The sequence below is a fragment of the Ctenocephalides felis genome, unplaced genomic scaffold (genome assembly GCF_003426905.1).
Source record: "Ctenocephalides felis isolate EL2017-DRISC unplaced genomic scaffold, ASM342690v1 CF-g0.4_SCAFFOLD_00845, whole genome shotgun sequence".
In the NCBI taxonomy this organism is placed as follows: domain Eukaryota; kingdom Metazoa; phylum Arthropoda; class Insecta; order Siphonaptera; family Pulicidae; genus Ctenocephalides; species Ctenocephalides felis.
In genome coordinates this window covers 46,567,229-46,587,834 of record NW_020536999.1, presented here as the reverse complement: position 1 = coordinate 46,587,834, position 20,606 = coordinate 46,567,229, and the positions used below count along the sequence as shown (strand labels likewise).

At 28.8% G+C, this 20,606-nt stretch overlaps 4 protein-coding genes across 4 annotated transcripts; 3 read left to right on the top strand and 1 right to left on the bottom strand.

Annotated features, from left to right (window-relative positions):
- The first annotated feature begins 3,392 nt into the window (after window positions 1-3,392).
- On the top strand, window positions 3,393-5,016 carry LOC113384314 (glycoprotein endo-alpha-1,2-mannosidase-like). The gene is made up of 2 exons (XM_026622096.1): window positions 3,393-4,753; window positions 4,815-5,016. Exons 1-2 carry the CDS (start codon window positions 3,618-3,620, stop codon window positions 5,014-5,016), a joined length of 1,338 nt encoding a protein of 445 aa, XP_026477881.1. The 5' UTR covers window positions 3,393-3,617.
- Window positions 5,017-5,322: 306 nt separating this feature from the next.
- On the top strand, window positions 5,323-7,500 carry LOC113376069 (dnaJ homolog subfamily C member 21-like). Its single transcript, XM_026615998.1, has 5 exons — window positions 5,323-5,607; window positions 5,669-5,813; window positions 5,886-6,033; window positions 6,103-6,418; window positions 6,601-7,500. The coding sequence occupies exons 1-5, from the start codon at window positions 5,417-5,419 to the stop codon at window positions 7,484-7,486; spliced, it is 1,686 nt and encodes a 561-aa protein (XP_026471783.1). The 5' UTR covers window positions 5,323-5,416; the 3' UTR covers window positions 7,487-7,500.
- Window positions 7,501-9,543: 2,043 nt separating this feature from the next.
- LOC113363449 (ADP-ribosylation factor-related protein 1-like) lies at window positions 9,544-10,970 on the top strand. The gene is made up of 5 exons (XM_026605950.1): window positions 9,544-9,788; window positions 9,857-10,027; window positions 10,445-10,526; window positions 10,582-10,753; window positions 10,836-10,970. The coding sequence occupies exons 1-5, from the start codon at window positions 9,696-9,698 to the stop codon at window positions 10,924-10,926; spliced, it is 609 nt and encodes a 202-aa protein (XP_026461735.1). The 5' UTR covers window positions 9,544-9,695; the 3' UTR covers window positions 10,927-10,970.
- A 94-nt stretch (window positions 10,971-11,064) lies between these two features.
- On the bottom strand, window positions 11,065-20,027 carry LOC113384298 (dynein assembly factor 5, axonemal). The gene is made up of 10 exons (XM_026622095.1): window positions 19,415-20,027; window positions 19,160-19,337; window positions 17,406-17,558; window positions 17,000-17,228; window positions 15,809-16,012; window positions 14,430-14,604; window positions 12,325-12,642; window positions 12,048-12,151; window positions 11,325-11,766; window positions 11,065-11,207 (listed from the first exon to the last, which is right to left on the bottom strand). Exons 1-10 carry the CDS (start codon window positions 20,025-20,027, stop codon window positions 11,065-11,067), a joined length of 2,559 nt encoding a protein of 852 aa, XP_026477880.1.
- Between the last annotated feature and the right edge of the window lie 579 nt (window positions 20,028-20,606).

Here is a 20,606-nt window from a genome sequence, read left to right as displayed (position 1 = left end):
TTGTTATAAAATTCATATAAAAAACGTAAAATTTACAAAAAGTCTATTTTCTTTCTGCTCTTCTGATTTTTTCGTGTTTCGTAAACTAGACTCTAATCCTAAGGATCATAGATAAAAAAGCATATAAATAGATATCTTTGAATATTGATAAAAATAAAACGACAAAAACTTTGTTTAAAATCCATGGATAGATATCTTTGAAGATTTGATGTGATGAATTGATAAAAAATTAAAGAAAGTGTTGATCAAAAAAATTTACACTGTCGTCTCACTTCATCTTCTTCAGAATCACAAAGGCAACTCTCATTGTACATTGTATCATCATATAATATTCACGCTCAGATCTTTCAACCACCTTAGTCGTCCTTTGTGGTCTTAGATTGTTTCAAATCGGCTTTATCAATAGATGTTTATAAGAACTAGGTTGAGAAGAAGTGTTCATCTGGTTTCTTGAAATCTCCTATAATGAATTATTTTCACTTTTGAACTTAAGAGTGAGATAAACCTAATTCCAAACATTCATACAAATTGGAGCACAGTAAAAAGAATTTAGACCCAAAACGCTCCATTGACTTGTGAGTAATATTCCGTCAAACATATGAATTTTTGACACAATGAAACTTCTAACTAATTTTTTGAATGAGTAAATTTTTGTTTGTATTGTGATTTAGTAAAGTGAGGCAAAACACTACTGGAGTAGTTAAAAATAATAATCTGTCAAATAGAATCATGTGTGCAATCACTGACAGTCCACAACCGTCAGACGCATGCGCAGACTACGCATTTTGACTGTATTTATTATATTATTTTAATTTTTGCCACATCTCAGCTGCTTTTCGGCAATAATAATGTAGACATTACATTCTTCTTATTTATAATAATCTTAGTCTATAAGTGAATAGAAATAATGTTTGGCAAATGAGTCTTCATTTGTTCTTAATGTTTAACAATGCTAAAAATATTTTCAATGTCAATCAATGATAAGCAGTTTTTTGTCATTTTTCCATTTATTTCTTTAATTTAACTATATTTCTATAAATCAAAAAATCCTAAAAAATTCCCTTAACAAACTTTAGGCAGATTTATCAAAATCCGAATAATCGTTCAGGAAGATTACGCTTTCATACCCTATTATAGAAGAATTTTAAATATAAGATAGAATATATAAGAAATAATTTATTTTCTAAACCTATTTCATAATTTTCTGATTGAATAACCAACCTGACTGAAAATATATAAATAAATATATATATACAGTGCTGGATTTACAGTCGGGGCTACTGCCCAGGGCGGCAAATTTTTGGGGGCGGCAAAATTTGGATAGTGAGAACAAAATTCTATACCATATAATTAACTTATTTTTTAATAACATTTTTTATTTCAAAAAATATAATTAATAAAACATTATACAAATACAATGTAAAATTTGGCAATTTGGCTAACATAAGGATACGTAAATGAGTTGAAAGTTTAAGAAAAATATGTTCTTCAGATCTCGAGCCCTTTTAAGATGACGAATTTGTGCACTTCCAAGCTTATAGCGCGGAAAAAAATTAAATTAGTGAAGCATGGCATTGTGCCTTACGGCAAGTTAGTGAAACTTTCCGTACTGAAAATTACATTTTATAAAAAGCTTTGAAATTTTTTGAAAAATAATGAAAATTGAATTTAAGAAACCTTTTTTTTATATTTCGATTTTTTTTTTTGTAAATTAATAACTTTTATGTATTAAATTTATTGAAATTAAATTTTATTTGAATGATTCGATTCCTATTGATAGCGAGACGAGCTGATTAGTTATTGGTCAAGGCAGGTCCCAAAAATAATAATTCAGTTTTTGAAAAATGGAACGTCCAATATCATTAAAAGAAATTTACATGTATAGACAAAACGGAGAACTGATTAAATTTGTGGGAGGTCTAGCGGTTTCGATGATCCAATAAAAAATTTGAAAAAGAAACATTTGACGGTCAAAAGTGGTCATTAAACATGTGCACATCAAATTATCATATATTTTAATAATAAGTAAGAATTTTGTTTACATTTTACTATGGGTTCTGTATCATTATTTATTCGTTATTCTGCGAGGCGACGCTTACGCGCTTCTTTATTTTGTCTCTACGCAGCTAAAGCAGGGCGATCGCTTTAAAAAAAGTTTTTTTATTTTAATTTTTTGTACGGGAATTTCCAGCAATTTGCCTTAAGGCACGATGCCAAGCACCACTATTTATAGTATGTAATGCGTAATAAATTTACTGCAATCAAATAGTAATTTTAATTTTAGAAAAATGATATGTAAAAACTTTTTTGCCTAAAAATTCAGGGATGGGGCGGCATTTTAATCATTGCCCCAGGGCGCCAAATTTCTAAATCCGGCCATGTATATATATATATATATATATATATATAATGTATAATATATATATATATATATATATATATATATATAAGTATATAATTTATAAAATATATAAAAAATATATTTATATATTTTCAGTCAGGTTGGTTATTCAATCAGAAAATTATGAAATAGGTTTAGAAAATAAATTATTTATAATATATATATATATATACAGTAGGCCCTCGCTTTACACGGCACTCTGGGTACACGGTTCCCATACTACACGGAGCTAAAAATGCGACATCCCTCCGACTACACGGACTTCTTATTACACGGTATTTGGTCAACAGCCCATAAGTTCGTTGTGCAAAAGGGTATTGATGTAAATTTTGTTATTGATTTTTATCTTTTAGGCATGCCTGTTTATATAATAGCTGCCTAAGAACACGTTTGAGCTGACTACTGCGTCGCGCCAATTTTTGAATAAGGTGTCAATCGTGTCAATGCCCTACATGTCATTTCGTCCGTATTACTCCTACTTCAAGTTGTATTTCTTGGTCTCCATACAGCACGATAAAAATGATGCGATTTGTACCAACTGTGAGTCTCTCATAGCACGGATCCCATACTGCACTATGTAAGGTTCCATAGAACGCACTACGAATTAGCCTGAATTGTATGTTAAATACGAGTTTCTTATAGCACGATTCCCATACTGCACGGTACGCACTTGCCGCGTAAAGCGAGGGTTTACTGTATATATATATATATATATTAATTTGGAAATATGAACAAACAACACTCTTTTTTTGCACTAATTTATTAAATAATAATTTTCACAAACGTTTCGAGACTAGGTTTGTCTCATCATCAGTGTTATAATTTAAAATTTAAAATATGGAAATCTAAATTAGCATTTTGTGTTAACCATTACAAGTCGCTCGATACAAGTCTTTGGTCTTACCTCTGTTATTGTAAAATATAAATGAAGAAAAAATACAAGAAATATAAATTGCAATCAGCTTCTAACCTAAAAATGAACTTTTTACTCCAAAATAAATATTAGTTGAGAGAAAGCTCAAATCATAAATGTGTTTCTTGTCTGCTGTGCACATTGTAGAATGTACAATGGCTTGTTGTCACCTGTTGTGTACTTGCCAAATGTCAAATTATGTGAGCATGATGTTTACCGGCGACGTATTAAAATATCTCTTTGAGCAATTATAATTATTTATTTACAAATTATTTTTAAAGTGTGTTAAATTTAAGTATAATTATGAACTTTCGCGCTTTAACAATTAGACTTAGAAGATACTTTTTCTACTTAAGTTTATCAACGATTGTGTTTTTGACATATATTTTGATTCAAAACTATGACTATCCTAAACAGAAATTATTAAAAAAGGGTACTACAACTACAGAGACTATAATAGAGTTTAATAAAAATTCTGCAACTGCAGAAATAGAGGAATACGACAGATATAAATATAGGATTAGAGTTATTAAAGAAAAGATAAAAAGGCTTTCCTATACTAGTGATAAATTGTCAATACAACATAATGATCAATTAACTAATGTTAGTTATAAAATTCACGCATTTTATTATGCTTGGTATAAAAGCATAGATTTTGATGGTGCTTGGGCTCATTGGAACCATAAATATCTACCTAACTGGAATAAAAATGATTTAAAAAAATATCCAGTTGGTGCTCATAATCCACCTGAAGATATAGGCTCTAATTTTTATCCGCAATTGGGTTGTTATAGTTCTAACGATCCACAAATTATTAGATCTCATATGAAATACTTTAAAGTAGCAGGCATAGGAGTTTTGGTTTTATCATGGGCTCCACCAAATTTTGAAGACTCACCTGATAACAATTTGAAACAAATTTTAGATATTGCTCTTGAAAATGATATTAAGGTTTCTTTACAAATAGAACCATACAAAAATCGAAATCCTGAAAATTTTGTTAAATTTTGGAAAAATTTCATACTCAAATTTGGAGATCATGAAGCCCTCTATAAAATTAAAAACAAGAGATTTAATATACATTTACCTTTAACTTACATGTATGATTCATATCTCATAGAATCTAATGACTGGAAATCAATTTTTTCAAAGAGTGGTTTAAATACTATTCGTGGAACAAAATATGATGGCATATTTTTAGGATTACTTGTTGATGCCCAACATAAGACCCATATAAAACGTTCTGCATTTGATGGTTTCTATACTTATTTTGCCTCCAATGGATTCTCTTATGGTAGTTCTTGGAAGAACTGGAATTCCTTGAACAGATTTGCAAAACAAAATAACTTGATATTCGTACCTTCAGTTGGTCCAGGATATATTGATGTCAGAGTTCGACCATGGAATAGTGCAAACACAAAGGATCGTTCTCATGGAAGGTAATACATTCAATTGTAAAATTTGTATGAAAATTTATATATTGCATTTGAAAATTTGCAGATACTATGAAACAGCTTGGCGTTCTGCTGTTAAGAGTGGAGTGTCATTTATATCTATAACAAGTTTTAATGAATGGCATGAAGGAACCCAGATTGAACCGGCTGTTTTTACCTCAGGTTATACCAGTTATGATCCAGAAGAATCAAACTATTACCTAAACTTAACACGACAGTTCATAAAACAAATGCCATTCATTGGTTAAAATAGATTTATGAATATAATTTTATTAACCTTCATTGTTTCAACATGTTTTTGTTAAAAATTTAAATTTCTGTCAACATCCATTTCCATGCTTTTTCACCTGCATTTCATTTAAAAATGAATTCCAAATTTGTGGAACTAACTATTTTTCTGTGACGTTCACTTAAATTTGGCTTATAATTATGATTATAACCCATTTGTAATAACCGCGCAAATGATTTAAAAGTGGCTCACTTCGTACCCCTTGCAGCATTGCTTTTCAAAACTTTTTAGGTTAACATACTGTCAAAAAATTTGACTAGGAAAAGTTAATATGTTGTTACTCTAAAAAAAAATCTAATTATACTACGCATATATCAATTAGTAATTCAAAAGGATTATGTTATTTGAATATTGGTAAAATGAAGTGTCACTATGAAGTGTTAAATATCTCAAGAGATGCAGATCAGTCTGAGATCAAGACAGCTTATAGAAAACTAGCACTTCAATGGCATCCGGATAAAAATTTAGATCAACCAGAGGTTGCAAAGGAACACTTTCAATTAGTTCAACAAGCATATGAAGTTTTATCAGATTTGCAAGAACGGGCTTGGTAACTGAAAATATGAAATAAATTATATTGTCATTATTGTAAATAAAGCAATTTTCTCAAGGTATGATAATCACAGAGAAGAAATATTGAAAGGTGCACAAACAAATTATGAAGACAATTCTTTGGATATTTTTCAGTATTTCACTTCAACATGTTTCAAAGGATATGATGATTCTCCTCAAAGCTTTTATTCCGTCTATTCCGAAGTATTGATATATCATTTATTATTTTTATAATTAGTTATCGCTTTGCATATCATTTATTACAATTTTTTTTAGGTTTTTTCAAAATTGGCATCAGAAGAAATAGAATATTTAGATGACCCTGAAGACTATGAAAATATACCGATATTTGGCAATTATCAGAGTCCTTACGAGGTTGTTAAAGCGTTTTATGCTTATTGGCAAAGCTTCTCAACTAAAAAAAGTGAGTAGGTTCTCATAAATATATATGCTCACTGATCACTTTTCTTATCATTCAAATAATATCTTCTAGGCTATGCTTGGTTAAGCCCATATAACATAAACGAGACTAGGGATAGAAGAGTTATCAAACTTATTGATAAGGAAAATAGAAAAGTTCAACAAAAAGCCCGCAGAGAAAGAAATGAACAAGTTAGACAGCTTGTTCAATTTGTAAGGAAGAGAGATAAGCGAGTGATAGCACAGAGAAAACTTGAAGAAGAACGTGCTCAACAAAATAAAATTAAAGCAGAACAAATGAGAAAGGAGCAGATTCGGCAACGTAATCATGAATTATCAGCTCAGGTGAACAACTCAATAGTAATGGATGATTTAGAAAGTAAACTAAGGTAATTTTAAATATGGTTTAGATATCTGTATTAATAATTTTAATTATAATGTACCAAAATATAATTATCATATGGCCTATAAAGTATCATATGTACCAATATAAAATGTCTTAGTCAATAGTCAGTTTTCGCCTGCAATAATCAGCACATTAAATTATTAATTGATTTCTTAATAATTATAGAGAAATCGAGAAGAATTTGTTAGATGAATTTGGAAACTCTGAAAGTGATTTTAGTGAAGATTCAGATAATGAAAATCAAAGGAAAGAATATGATCAAGATATATCAGATTCCACTGAAGAAGAAGAAAATGAAAGTAATAAACAAGAGGATAATGATATGGCAAATAATTTATATTGTGTGGCCTGCAATAAATTATTCAAAACAGTTAGTTCATTTGAAAATCATGAGAGATCTAAAAAACATAATGATCAAGTAGCATTGTTACTAATTGAAATGCAAAATGACGACGCCGATATGAATGATGAAGAAACAAATAATTGTGAGCATTTTGACAGTTTTGATTCTGAAAGTAACAATGTAGTTTTATCTGATGCTGAAGAATTATTAGATATAAAGCAAATTTCATCCGATGGAGAAGTGACACAATCTCCCATATCTAGAAACAAAAAGAAACAGAAATTAAAGGCAAAGTTAGCACAAACAGTGATTAATTCTGATGAAGAAATTGAAATTTTAGATGAATTTAAACATAATTCCAGTGACAATGACAATGAATGGGAATGTAAAAGTAGAACGAAGGTGAAGAAATCTAGAGCAAATGTTAAAAAGAAGGTAAACAGTTCTGACCAATCCAATATTAACACTGCAAATACACACCAGGATGAATTAAAAAATTCAAGGATGAATAATAAAACAAAAGTGCAAGATAAGAAGCAAGATCTAGAAAATGACTTGGATACTAATCATATTTGTGTAAGTTGTAGAGGAAAATTTGAATCAAAGAATAAATTGTTTGCACACTTAAAATCATCTGGACATGGAGTAGCATTAAATAATAAGACGGTTACAAAAAATAAATCAGACAAAAGGTCTAGACGAAAATAGAATTTATTTATTCTATAAGTATTCAGAAACTTCATGAATAACAAATATTATGTTTCAATTTATTTCATAATATATATGATACGATGTATTAGTTGTTTGTTTCTTTTGAGATTTAACTTGAGATTATCATCATTGGAAGTATTTAAATGCAATTATGTTAATAATAATATTTTAATGACAAGTGTTTATCACTTTTGGTAAAATAGGTGTATTATTTTTCTATATTTCAACTTTTATTTGATTGAATAAATTATTCATGTATTTTTTAAAAACTCTGCAGATATTTTAGCATAAGTTAACTATTATTTAAACATCTTATGTAGAATCAAACAAACATATTATATATCGTTAAAAATTTATACCTTTTTCATTTTTTTCTACAACTGGCCTCATAGATAAGGAAACTGACTGACTTCTTCCTATATACTCCAATAATTTGGTAGTTTTGCGCCGAAAGTACTCAGGAAGTTTTGAAAATTAGTAGTCTTGTAAATTTCGAATTTCATCTGAGCTATCGTTGGTAAAATGGTGACAAAAAACAGTTTTTTAACAATAACTCTTTATGGCTTATTTTGCGATAAAGGTATCTTCATGCGGAATAAACAAGAGAAATTTTTTTATATTTCATTCAATATCCATTTTTTTTTTGTAAAATCAATAGTTTTAGTGTGAAGATGCCTCAAAGTCTTTCTGCCATATTAGGCCTCCTTGTATTTGCCTGCTCTCTTTACTTGAACGCAGTCACAAATAATTGTTTTCAATATTAAATTAAGCAAACATATATTTCAAACATGAAAAAATACTGAAAACACTAAACTAAAAATTGAAGTAAATAATAGAGAAATAGAGGAGGTGGAAAGCATAAAATACTTAGGACTGATAATAAATGAAAAACTGACATGGACCGAACAAATAAACAAAATAAAAAGAAAGATAACTAATTAACAGGGGCATTGAAAAGGATCCACTCTTTCGGAAAAAAAAAAACTAATTCTTAAAACGCAAATAATACCTATAATTTTATATGGAATAACAACATGGAGCCAAACAACTAAAGCAAACCTAAATGACATACAGAGAATAATGAATAAAGCCATAAAAATAGCATATAATTTACTACATCTAACACCCACCAAATACTTACAGAGAGAAACAAATAATCATTCACTAAATAACATAATTAAAATAGAGAAATGCAAACTAATACACAGAATGAAATTTAACCGAATTAAAACAAGTGCAACAATAGACACAAATCAAGATATACATGAACACTACCCTAGACAACACAACAATTTTCACATTGAACGCAATAGAAAAAAAAATTTGAGGGAAAATGTCATATGGAGTGCTACCAAAATATATAACAAATTGCCAGACTATATTAAGATGACCAATGATAATGATAATTTTAAAAGAAAAATAAAGAAGTACTATAAGGAAATTGAAGATAAAAAAGACTGAAGAGTTTATGTCTATATATATATATATATATATATATATATATATATATATATAGATTATAGATCTATGTTTATATAGATATATAAATATTTCAAAACTACCTGAATACTTTCCTGGCAACAGCCTTTTTTGCACCAAATAACTGAACTAAAAGTGTAGTATAATTAGATTGATAAAACTAATCTGTCAATGCACTACGTAGAATTTAAACTGTATACTATACAAAGCTGAATTTAAAGCTGTTTTATTCATATTCTACTAGAGCTATGTATTTGAGAGCAATGAAAACTTTATAAACACATGCCAGTTAAAACAAAAAGAACACTGACGCCTAGACAATATAATAATATGTTGAGCACTAGCTAGACAATATGAGAATAACACATATTCATATAATTTATTCTGGATGTAGCCGATATTATTATATTGTTTATTATTATATTTACTTGCCGTTAGCTCAAATGTTCGTTCGTTGTACAACGTACACGTACAGGATCAAACTGTGCGTCACTGACAGATGTCAAAATGGTTTGGATAGGTTAGAAATTATTTTGACAGTTCTGAAAGTGTCAGAAAGGAACTTTTAACTCCTATTTTAACTTACCCCTTACTGAATAAGTAATAAACATATAAATAACTGTAATTTGTTATAAAAAGAGATATAGAAAAATCATGTATATCCATTTACATTCTAAAAGTTGTTAAAATTAATGCATAAGTCTCGGATCATTCAGATTCTACTGAAATGTTTACTCTACTTCATGGATTTTTTAAATATTTAATGCAAAAGGATGAATATTGTGTTTTGATACTCGGATTGGATAATGCTGGTAAAACGGTAATTTTGATTTGCATACACAATTTATATCAAATTCTCGTAATTTTAATGACTGTCTATATGTATAGACTTATTTAGAGGCAGCAAAAACAAAGTTTTCGAAAAGACAGAAAGGCATGCATCCCAGTAAAATTACAACGACGGTTGGCTTGAATATAGGTCAAATAGAACTTGGTGGGTCTAAACTCAGTTTTTGGGACCTCGGAGGGCAGCAGGAGCTACAATCTCTTTGGGATAAAGTATGGTTTTGCAAGTTTTTAAATAGTATTGAAGAACTTTGTAGATCTAAAACTCTTTTTTTGCATAACCTTGATTTATTCTGTAATTTATAAGGAAGAGATTATGTTGCAAAATCATGTGTTATCATTTTTTATAATACTGACCATTTTTAATAAAATATATTATATATTATTGCTATATCTTTTCATTAATAAAATATTTAAAAATAATCATCTCAATAGTAACTGGTTTTGTACTACAGTTTATTTAAAATTATATAACATTGTATATTATTCTCGTTTATTGATCAACTCTTTCCTAGTCTGAGAAACAATTTATTAATTGAAAATTAGGAAACATTGTTTAATGTGTAAAATCAATAGTATAAAATTCATCTGCAAGATTCTTTTTTGATTGAGTCAAGTTTCTTTTCACAGTATTATGCAGAATCACATGCTATTATATATGTTGTCGATTCTTCTGACAGAGAAAGAGTTGAAGAATCAAAAGCTACATTTGGTATGTACTAGATTTGTAACACATTTATTCTACTTTTCAACTAATTTTTTTTTAGATCGGATGATTTGCAATGAATTTTTATCTGGAGTACCACTATTATTGTTGGCTAATAAACAGGATCTACCTGATTGTATGGGTGTTAGAGATATTCGTCCTGTATTTCAACAAGCTGGCCCCCATATTGGTAGACGCGATTGTCTTGTTATGCCAGTATCTGCTTTAACAGGGTTTGTTTATTCTAAACATATTGCTATAAAAATTCCTTAACATTAATTACTTCTTAATATTATATTATTATTTCTTATTTAGTGAAGGTATTGATGAAGGTATTCGTTGGCTTTTGGATTCTGTGAAGCGCAATTCTGTTGTTCGCCCTCCAAAATTACAAGATGAGACTTAAACAATGTATTTGCACTAAATTTAAATTTTATTTTTATATACAACTATTAAAATATTTCATTTAGTATTAATGAGTTTTGATTTTCAAACAATAATTAAGACTTCAGTACTTTTCAAAATATTTAAATAACAATATGAATTATTCTTTTTGCTTTTCAATTATCGATTTCAAGAAAATTTGTAGCTCTTCACATTCAGTTTTATGACAGTATCTGTACTTAAGTGATTGAATTAAATCCATTAATAGTTTTGGACCATTTTGACCAAGTGATTTCAGAGTATCTGAAACACATAACAATTTATAATATAAAATAATAATAATATAAAAATAATATACATATATATATATATATATATATATATATATATATATATAAGTGAAAATATTAAACTACTTACTGAACATAACTTCTCGAATACTCGGGTCACGGTCGTCCATATGCAAAACAACAGTCTTGTATATATCAATCAAATAAGGTTTTCCAACAAAATATGAATCATCATTATTAACATCTTCTTTTTTTGTAGTTCTTTTATTTCCTATCGCTGCTACAGATTGTAATGCTTGCGCTGCACATGCTCTAATTTGATGTTCTGAATCATCTAATCGTTTTCCTAAAGCTTTAATAGACAATTTTCGAATAATAAAAAATACGTTACATACATGTAATGCTTCATTTTGTTTAGGCTTTTTACCTATGTATATCTTCCCCAAATCTCTTGATTCCAAGTCATCGGGAAGTAAAGCAATTACTTTTAAAGTGTACAATCTAGTCTGAATGGAATCATCTTCCAGTAAAGTTATTAATAAAGGCACCTGTTTTGAAAGCAGCAACGTTGACTGCAAAAAATAGTTGATTCTCAAAATATGGCGGAACGGTAATAGATATTTGGTAAAGATATGAATTTAATTCAATATTCAGATCTCCGATTTCTTCCAGTGATATATGATTTACAATCTTGGCGCAAACGAATGTTTATTTAGAACCATAAATAAAAATTCAACATTCAAACCAATAAACATTTCAATTATTGTATATCATCATCAATAATATCCAACATTTTTAAAACAAATCTAATTTTTATTATTTGTTCTAAGACGTGGTGTGAAATACTACATACCTTTGTTGAATTCTGTGCTAAAGTACACAAACATGAGGCAGCAGCTGTTCTACATGCGTCCGCTACTTTTCCCGGAGCCCAGACTAAATTTGGAACGATTATCACTGAAATTTTTGAAATGAGTATGATAAATTTAATGAGATAGCTATAAAACATAATGTGATACATTTAGGAGCAAAAACAATTACAATAATTAATAAAACGTATTAACATTGTACGATCGATTCAGAATTTTAAAATAATTACACGCCGATTATAAAGTTTAACAATGATTTACCATCAACAAGTTTCTCGAGTATATAATTGTCTCCTTCGAACGATTTCCAGTGTAGGAAGACCAGTGCGAGACTGGTAAACATTCTTATTTTAATTTCTGTCTCCATCTGTAGAATGCCTTCTAATATGATGCATATAATATCCCAATATTTATGCAAAACTTCAGCACAGTGTTCCAAAACAGTTTCTATGATCAAATAATCTACGCTGCTTCCCGTAAAATTATCCGATTTGGTCAATAAAGACTGCAAAAGAGGTCTCAAATGCCGAGAGTGCAAATCTTTTAATTTTTCCATTGGAGATACTTGCATTAAAGCTCCTGATGTAAATAAAAAGATAAAGATAAAGATACATTAATTGTAATGTAAAAATATATTATATATATATATATATATATATATATATATATATATATATCAATACCTCAGCGGCTTTTGCTGATTTCTACATTCAAACGATAATATTTTAATAAATAAATACTTAAATTGAAAGTTTTGTTAAGTACATAATAAAATTTAAGTCCTTATTATTTATGATAATTTACACGTTATTTGAATATATTTATTTTTAATATCTTTACTACAAAAATTATACTGATAATTAACAGTTAGAAAAATGAATTTCCAGTAAGGTTTTTTTAAAGGTGTTATTAAAGAACATTTACTTTACTTAAGCAATAATTGTATTTTGTAAAATTGAGATGATTACCTGAGTACTTATATTTTGTTTGCCAATAGAGTTGCATGTCTTGATTTTTACAAATATAAAAAATATAAGCTGCTTTGCAATAATTTTTTATTTACAACTTTTCGAAAAAGTTTGTTTTCGTCAAAAAATCTGATTTGCTAATTTGTTGTTCTGGTTAGAAACGGTAAAGCCCAAGGCAAAATTCTAAACTTGGATTATTTTTTATAATACACCCGCTTGTCGTAGCTCTATAATGTTTTAGTACTTATATTATTTCAGATTACGAAATCTACTTATAATTATACAAAGTTTCATCAAAATTGTCATAAAATTTCTTTCAACAATCAATTACAAAAAACAGCCCAGATGATCTTTACCTAAAACTACATTAAAATCGATTGAAAGTTGTGAGTTAAAACGCAGACGAAAAGTGTTTTTCTGCTAATTCAAAAAAACGGCTCGGCTGGTCGTCGCGCTGAATTGACTAACGCTCGTCCTTATTGATTTACTTGTAAATTTTCGACGAAAGGACAAAAATTAGCTCGCATATGTATAAACACACAAACTGGGTATCATTCGACTCAGAATGACTTGAAACATCGAGAAAACATAAATTAGCGAATCACATTTCTACGCGATAACAATTTTCTTTTTCGGGAAGTTGAAAAAAAAGTATATCGAACTGACGAATAAATATAAAGTGAAACTGTTGATTATATTATATTATCCAGTTTAATATAATTTTGTACCATTTAAAAATAAAAATACGTGAAAAGTAAAATACTGTAATACGCCGTTTAACGCCTATCGTTTAGCGCTGTTTCGGTTTAGCGCTCTTTTATTTCAACCCAGGTTTTCAAGGGGTAAATGAGCAAGATGTCGAGGAAATAATTCAAGAAGCAGCGCAGTCTTTCTAAGGGTGAGCTCAAAGAAGGAACTAAACAAGAAGAAAACAAAAATGTTGACAGCAGTGATTCAGAGGAAATGTAAAAAGAATGGATGGTGTTGGTAAAAATGAGTATGTTTACCGTCAAAAGCTTGTAAAAAGTAGTTTGTCACAAAACGGCATAACACTGAAAACGCGGAAGGCTAACTAAATATGACTGATTTAAAATGTTATTTGTTTTTCCAAGAATATTTGTTTTATTATTTATATTTTGTCTTTATTTTTGAAAGAAATAATAATGTGGTATTAATTTGGGCTTAAAGAAATATTTTTTTTTTAATTTTTAGTAAGAGTAACATACTTTTTAAATTTAATACCGAACCAATTTTCTAGCCGTCATCCCCTAGCCCCAGTATTTCCATGATTAGACTATTCTGAAGATAGCCTCGATTAGCGCTGTTTCGCATTGCGCTCTACTTTGATGAAACGTATCCCCCGCGTTAAACGGGGTATTCCTGCAAATGCATATTTACCTATTGCCTTCCGTTTAATATCGTCTCTGTCACCACTCAGAGCAAGACTAGTCATGAGTACGGTATACAAATTAAATTCCATTTCCAACATTGCATCATCAACTAGGCCCGAATCCTCATCTGTTACAGGAAGTAGGTTTTTGCAAACATTGATTAATTCAATGATGTACTTTGGCTAGTAAAAAATGAGAATGATTCATTATTTCATTTGATTTGAATAGAAACATTCAAAATATATTTATCCAAAACATATGCTGGGCTCAATAAATCAGTTAAGGGGCACAACTAGTGTAACCACCTAAAAAAAGGTGATGTTTGTGAACTTATATTAAAAAAACTACTTTATCAATCATTTCAAAATTTTAGGAATATATTTATACATGATTTAAGAATACATAGTAAAATTTTTGAAGAAAAAAATTGAATATTTTTTAAGTTATCGTCGATCTCCAACGGCGCGACAAAAAAAAGCCCTTCACTGCTGCAGTGATTCCGGCCTTCTACATGAACGAAATTTAAAAAAAAAAAATCTTGTTAAACTAGATAATATTATCTGTAAAATGAACTATGATAAAGAAAAAAAATCAAAAATTGACAAAATGACGGCGTTTTTTTAAAAAAAAGTCGAATTTTACCCAAAATTTTGGTCGTTTTTGGACCGCCAAAATTCGATTTTTGATCCGATCCAAAAATAGATAGTTCATTTTACGGAGAACTATATATAGAACACGTAAAAAAATTTGATAGTGATCGAATCATTTATTTTTGAGTAATCGCTGCAGAAAATTCGGAAAATGCTGTTTCGAGAAAAACGCGTTTAAAGATTAAATGATCGTTATACTATATACTATATATACTCTTTAAATGGCTGTAACTCAAAAACTATTAAAATTTTGGTATGTTATTCTATTGAAATATGGAAAAATTGAAAATTCGATTTTTTGAAAATTTCACACTAGTTGGGCCCCTTAATGATACGATTCATTGGCTTTCTAATTCTAATGTTCTAATTATTTACTCAAAACCGGTAGGGTAAGTTATAGTAATCGTCCAAAAATCTAACTTGAATTTTTTTTGCATAAACAAGTTATTTTAGCATAAGTTTGTTTCAGAGGGTTTTGAACATTTTGGCATGCCTTGGAAAAAATTGATGTGTGTATGTTGTGAGTGTATGTATCTGTGGATACAATTGCTTGTCCACGTTTCAGGGAAAACTGATCAACCGATTTGAATGACAAATATTCATCAAAAGAGTTGAAATAAGTATTAATTTAATTTATTTCTTGTAAATTCGCTTTATTTTAATATTTTTTTTAATTATTTTATTTTGAGATAATGGTGGTGGACCGCTCTACCCTATGAGAAAAATATTTAAATACCTTTCTAGTTTGACAAACATCCTTGGCCACCAATAGTGAAGCTATATGTTGCCTATGAAAAAGCTCAGTGTGTGATCCTTTCAAAATATGAGCCAAAAGCTTAAGATGCGATGCGGTGCAATCATTTTCTATATGCGGTTCAATCAATGGTCCCCAAGTCTTGTAAGGAATCAAGCATCCGATGATTTCACATGTTCGTTCCATCTGAAGAATAATCGGAAAAATTATTTATGAAATTTACTTAATGTAAAAAGAATACAAAAGGTAGAGAAGTACTCTCAATCGACTGAGGCAATATTTACTGCAATACCAAGAGTACATCGAAGCATGTATTGATCATATTTTATTAAAATACTAAAAGTAATTTAAAATTAAAAGATTTTAAATTTTGAGGTTCAACAAACAGTAGAAGCAATAACAATAAAGCATTTTTTAGAAAATAATAAAGAATCAAATAATAAAAAAATTATTATTAAATAGATTAAATATAAAAATAAATTAAATAAGTTAAATGAATCATATTATATAAATAAATGTTTCGCATTTCTGGGAATACTTTACTAAATCCAATTCAGTATAAATATTATTTTGCATTATATTACAGTAGAACCTCGATTGACCGAACTACTTGTTGTCGATAGACATTCGGATAATCCGGGAAATCAAATGTATAAAGAATAATATTGTGTATCTATTAAAAGTAACATAGATATCAACAAAATAATCTTTATTAAGAAATTTAAACTTTCTTATGTATGTACACATATATTTTCTTAGATTACATTACATACATATATCGAACTGCAGCATTATTCACGTAAAAATTCGAATTGTAGGTATGTAAGCGTAGTGTATATATAGTAGGTATTGTAGGTATGTATTTATAAGTATGTAGGTAGTCCAGATAATCGCAAATCCACATAACTGAGGATAAACGAGGTTCTACTGTATTACATTTTTAATACATAATATAAATGAACAAAAAATGATTGAACTGATTAAAATCAAGATACATTTTTAGAAAAACATGTGTTTGTGGCGCACAAAACTGTTATGGGCATTTATACTGTAGAGAATTCTCATCTATTATTCCAGATTACTTAAACTTTTGACAATTATTATTCAATAATTATTCATTCTGTTTTTTCTTTTAGAATCTTATTTTTTTTTTCAAAATAGTCAACTACTTACCTCGTAAATAACCGCCGGCTCTTTTGTTAGTAAACCCTTCATTATGGCATCTATGGTCATAGGCAAAGCTTGAGTAGCCCCCTTTTCTGCATGTAAAATACAAGTAGTTAACATTTTTGCGGCTCCCAGACGCATTTCTGGTTTCCATTCGCCCAATTCACGCGATATTGGTGGCACTAGACGAGTTATATTGCGTTCTATAAGAACTCTGCAGCCCAAACTTGGTCGACTATCTGCAGAGAAATGGTAAAGGTCATATACCAGATACCGTATTATGTATAAATTTTATTTATAGTAAAATGCTGGAATTGTGTATATTGTTATTGAAATAAGTAGTCCAAAAGAGACAAGTATACATATATCTACATTATACGTATTTGTTAGATTTATCACATTCTGAATAAACTTACGTCCTTCTGGATAACGATCAGGGAGAACATTAGCCAAATAGTCACGACGATCTTTCAAATCTTCTTCGTTTTCTTCTTCATATTGCTGACCAACATGCCTCCAAAACTGCCGTGCTGCATTTGAAACCATTTCAGCATCGTCTGTAAGCCTGAAATATAAAATAATATGCAAAATATTTGTGTAAAATGCCCCAAGATACCGGGGGTAATTGGTATATTATAACACAGCTTTGAATGATAGGCCAAATTCAAAAGTATATATTTCCTGATTTTATAAAAATTTTTATATTTAAGTATATTTAAATATACAACATGATTAATATATTCATAATTTTTTTAAGAAGTGCACATAAATTTTTCTTAAGACAAAATTTATAACCAAATACTGCACAGTAGTCTTTAACATGGCACTTCTCTTTACCACAGTTTCATATTAATTAATTATTATTAATAATTATTATCATATTAGTGTATTATATTTACAAAATTAAGTGAATATTTTTATTTGTTTAACTTTTAGTATTGGCATTGGTATTTATATTTTCACTTGGCAAAATATGGAACTTATTTTTTATTTAAATTTAAAAATGTTAAGAATCTATAATAAAAAACTTACTCCTAAATAAGTAACACCGAGTGAAAATTAAAATCCAAACCCAATATTAAAAGATATATAATGAATATCTCACTTAATTTTGTGAAAATATAATAATATTTTTCAAGCAACGCCAAGCATCTTTTTCTAAGATATCAAATAATGGCTTTTTTGTCCAAATATGCTTTATATATAAGAAACTATTTGGTATTTATTGTTAGTAGATTATTAACTTCCCGTAAGGTAAGTTATTGTAATATTTTTCGACGTTTTGAAGGTTTCTGAACATTTTGGCATACCTCAGAATAAATGGATGTGTATGTGTATGTATGTATGTATGGATACAAATTTCCAAAAAACATTCGATTCCTATTGATAGGAAGATGAGCAGATTAGTTTTTGGCAAAGGCAGGTCCAACAATTACGGAGATAAAGAGCAAAGAGTGCAGAAAATAGAAATCGAGTTTTTGAGAGAACGGATCATCCGATTTGAATGATCTAAAAACATTCAATTAGTAATGATTGGGAGAAGAGTTTATTGGTTTTTGGCAAAGGCAGGCCCAGCCATTTCGAAGATACAGAGCTAAATGTGTAAAAAATGGCAGTTTTTGAGAGAACTAAGCGTCCGATTTAAATTATTCAAAGAACTTTCTGCTTATCTTAACAAAATAATTTATTTTGGAAAAAAATTTTTTTGTTTCAACTTTTTTTTCAACCAAAATTTTTTTTGTATATCGGCAATAATTCAGATTTTATTTTTAATTCTGACTATAGTTCTAATATACTTTAAACAAATAATTTCAACTTTGCAATTCAGTTTATATAATTCTTATAAATATTAGACAATGTAACAATATTAATAATAATCTATTCGAAAACATTCAGTATTCCTCGAACATTTCGTTACGGTACGGGAAGTTTCAATTTGTCTTAAGGCACGATGCCATACACCCCACTAATTTTATTTCACATTTACACATTTCTACTACTCTCATACTTTAAGCATGGCGCACCAAGATTTTTTCTAACAAATCACAATATGCAAAAAACTGAACAGATAAAAAGATAGAAAAAATTGAAATATAAACTACTTATTTATTGTTAAAATACGTTGCTATTTTTAAATATAAAATATATGTATTATGCAAAACTTACCCTGCAAGCAATAAAGGAAGTATACGATGCCAATATGAGTATCGATCATTATGTTCCAATAACATTTTGTAAGCTGCTTCTGCAACTGCTAAGCGAACCAATGGAGATTGATCCAGTAGTTTACCTCCTAATGCTCCCCAGCATTCGTCTACATTTTTAGCAAACATGCATACACGACCTAAATGAAATTATTGACATATAAGTTACATGTTACATATAATTTAATTTAGTTTAGAAGTTTTAAGTTTTCCTTACCCATCGCATCCACCGCCAAAGCCCTAACTTTCTGATGTTGATGTCCCATACATTTGATCAATGGCTGTATCAAATCGTCTGCTCTTTGATGAAAATCCCTCTGCAAGTATTGAACCAATTTCAAAATGATCTTACAACTTTCCTGTTTCACCATAGAGTACTTGTCCAATAATGTCTTTGACAATATGTCGATAAACGCATCATAAAAAGGATTCAGTTGATTCTTATTAGAATATTTTTCGATGATTTGCATCAATAACTCCGTAAGTTGATGTCGAAGCTCTTCAGATTGCTCAACAGTTTCGTGTTTACCAATTCTTTGCATAATGAGCGGTATGATGTATGTTAAATAATAGTTGTTAATTGGTAAATGTTTGATGAAGTTGGAAGTAATCTCAATGCATTTCTCTCGGCAACACTCAGCTTTATCGGAGAAGGATTTGAGCAGATGGAGACGTAAAGTTTCAAACATTTTTATCAAACCTGGTTCCGATAAATAGGACTTAGGACCGAACAATGTGTTGTTTATATGATACAATGCTTGTTTTCTCTCCGGAACGCCATCCGCTTGAAGATTATTCAGATACGCCGAGATGTCGATTTCTTCGTCCATTTTTGAATTTTATATATTTTTTGTATTTTCTTGAATAATTATATTAAAAATGATGCTCGAAGTTTGTTTGTTTATTGATACTAAACAACCCGTAGTTACATCAGGAACAGGTTGCCATAGATACTGAACGTGGCAAAAGATTCTCGAAAGTTCTATGAATGACGCATATCAAAACTATTTAATTAAACATTTATTATTGTTTATAACCGACAAGATTATGTTTCACGTAATAATTTAGTACAAATTTATAAATATTTTCCACAATATGACATTTTGAATAAAAAAAATACAAATTTATAGGTTGAAAAACCACTAAAACCAAAAACAAAAGATTTTTTTGATTTTTTCTTTTGTTAATTATAGCTTTTGTTAAGTTTGATTATTAAATGTTATCAAAACATAAAGTTTTATGCATTAATAATTATTCTATAATAAATTTTAATAAAATGGTTGGTTAAAAAAATATTTATTATATTTACTATTACTATTTATATGATTTTCGAATGTAGTATCAGTGGCATAAATCACAATTATTTAGATTAACATTTATAATTTTATATATCTTTAATGTTTCATAAT

Bases quoted from the DNA above. Each gene is read 5' to 3' on its own strand.
- LOC113384314 (XM_026622096.1), top strand. From the start codon at position 3,618: ATGAACTTTCGCGCTTTAACAATTAGACTTAGAAGATACTTTTTCTAC. The intron at 4,754-4,814 runs GTAATACATTCA...GAAAATTTGCAG, and splicing joins AAGGATCGTTCTCATGGAAG to ATACTATGAAACAGCTTGGC.
- LOC113376069 (XM_026615998.1), top strand. From the start codon at position 5,417: ATGAAGTGTCACTATGAAGTGTTAAATATCTCAAGAGATGCAGATCAG. The intron at 6,034-6,102 runs GTGAGTAGGTTC...AATATCTTCTAG, and splicing joins AAGCTTCTCAACTAAAAAAA to GCTATGCTTGGTTAAGCCCA. The intron at 6,419-6,600 runs GTAATTTTAAAT...TAATAATTATAG, and splicing joins GATTTAGAAAGTAAACTAAG to AGAAATCGAGAAGAATTTGT.
- LOC113363449 (XM_026605950.1), top strand. From the start codon at position 9,696: ATGTTTACTCTACTTCATGGATTTTTTAAATATTTAATGCAAAAGGAT. The intron at 9,789-9,856 runs GTAATTTTGATT...CTATATGTATAG, and splicing joins TGGATAATGCTGGTAAAACG to ACTTATTTAGAGGCAGCAAA. The intron at 10,754-10,835 runs GTTTGTTTATTC...TTTCTTATTTAG, and splicing joins CCAGTATCTGCTTTAACAGG to TGAAGGTATTGATGAAGGTA.
- LOC113384298 (XM_026622095.1), bottom strand. From the start codon at position 20,027: ATGGACGAAGAAATCGACATCTCGGCGTATCTGAATAATCTTCAAGCG. The intron at 19,338-19,414 runs GTAAGGAAAACT...AATTTCATTTAG, and splicing joins TTTGGCGGTGGATGCGATGG to GTCGTGTATGCATGTTTGCT. The intron at 11,208-11,324 runs GTAAGTAGTTTA...TATGTGTTTCAG, and splicing joins TATTCGAGAAGTTATGTTCA to ATACTCTGAAATCACTTGGT.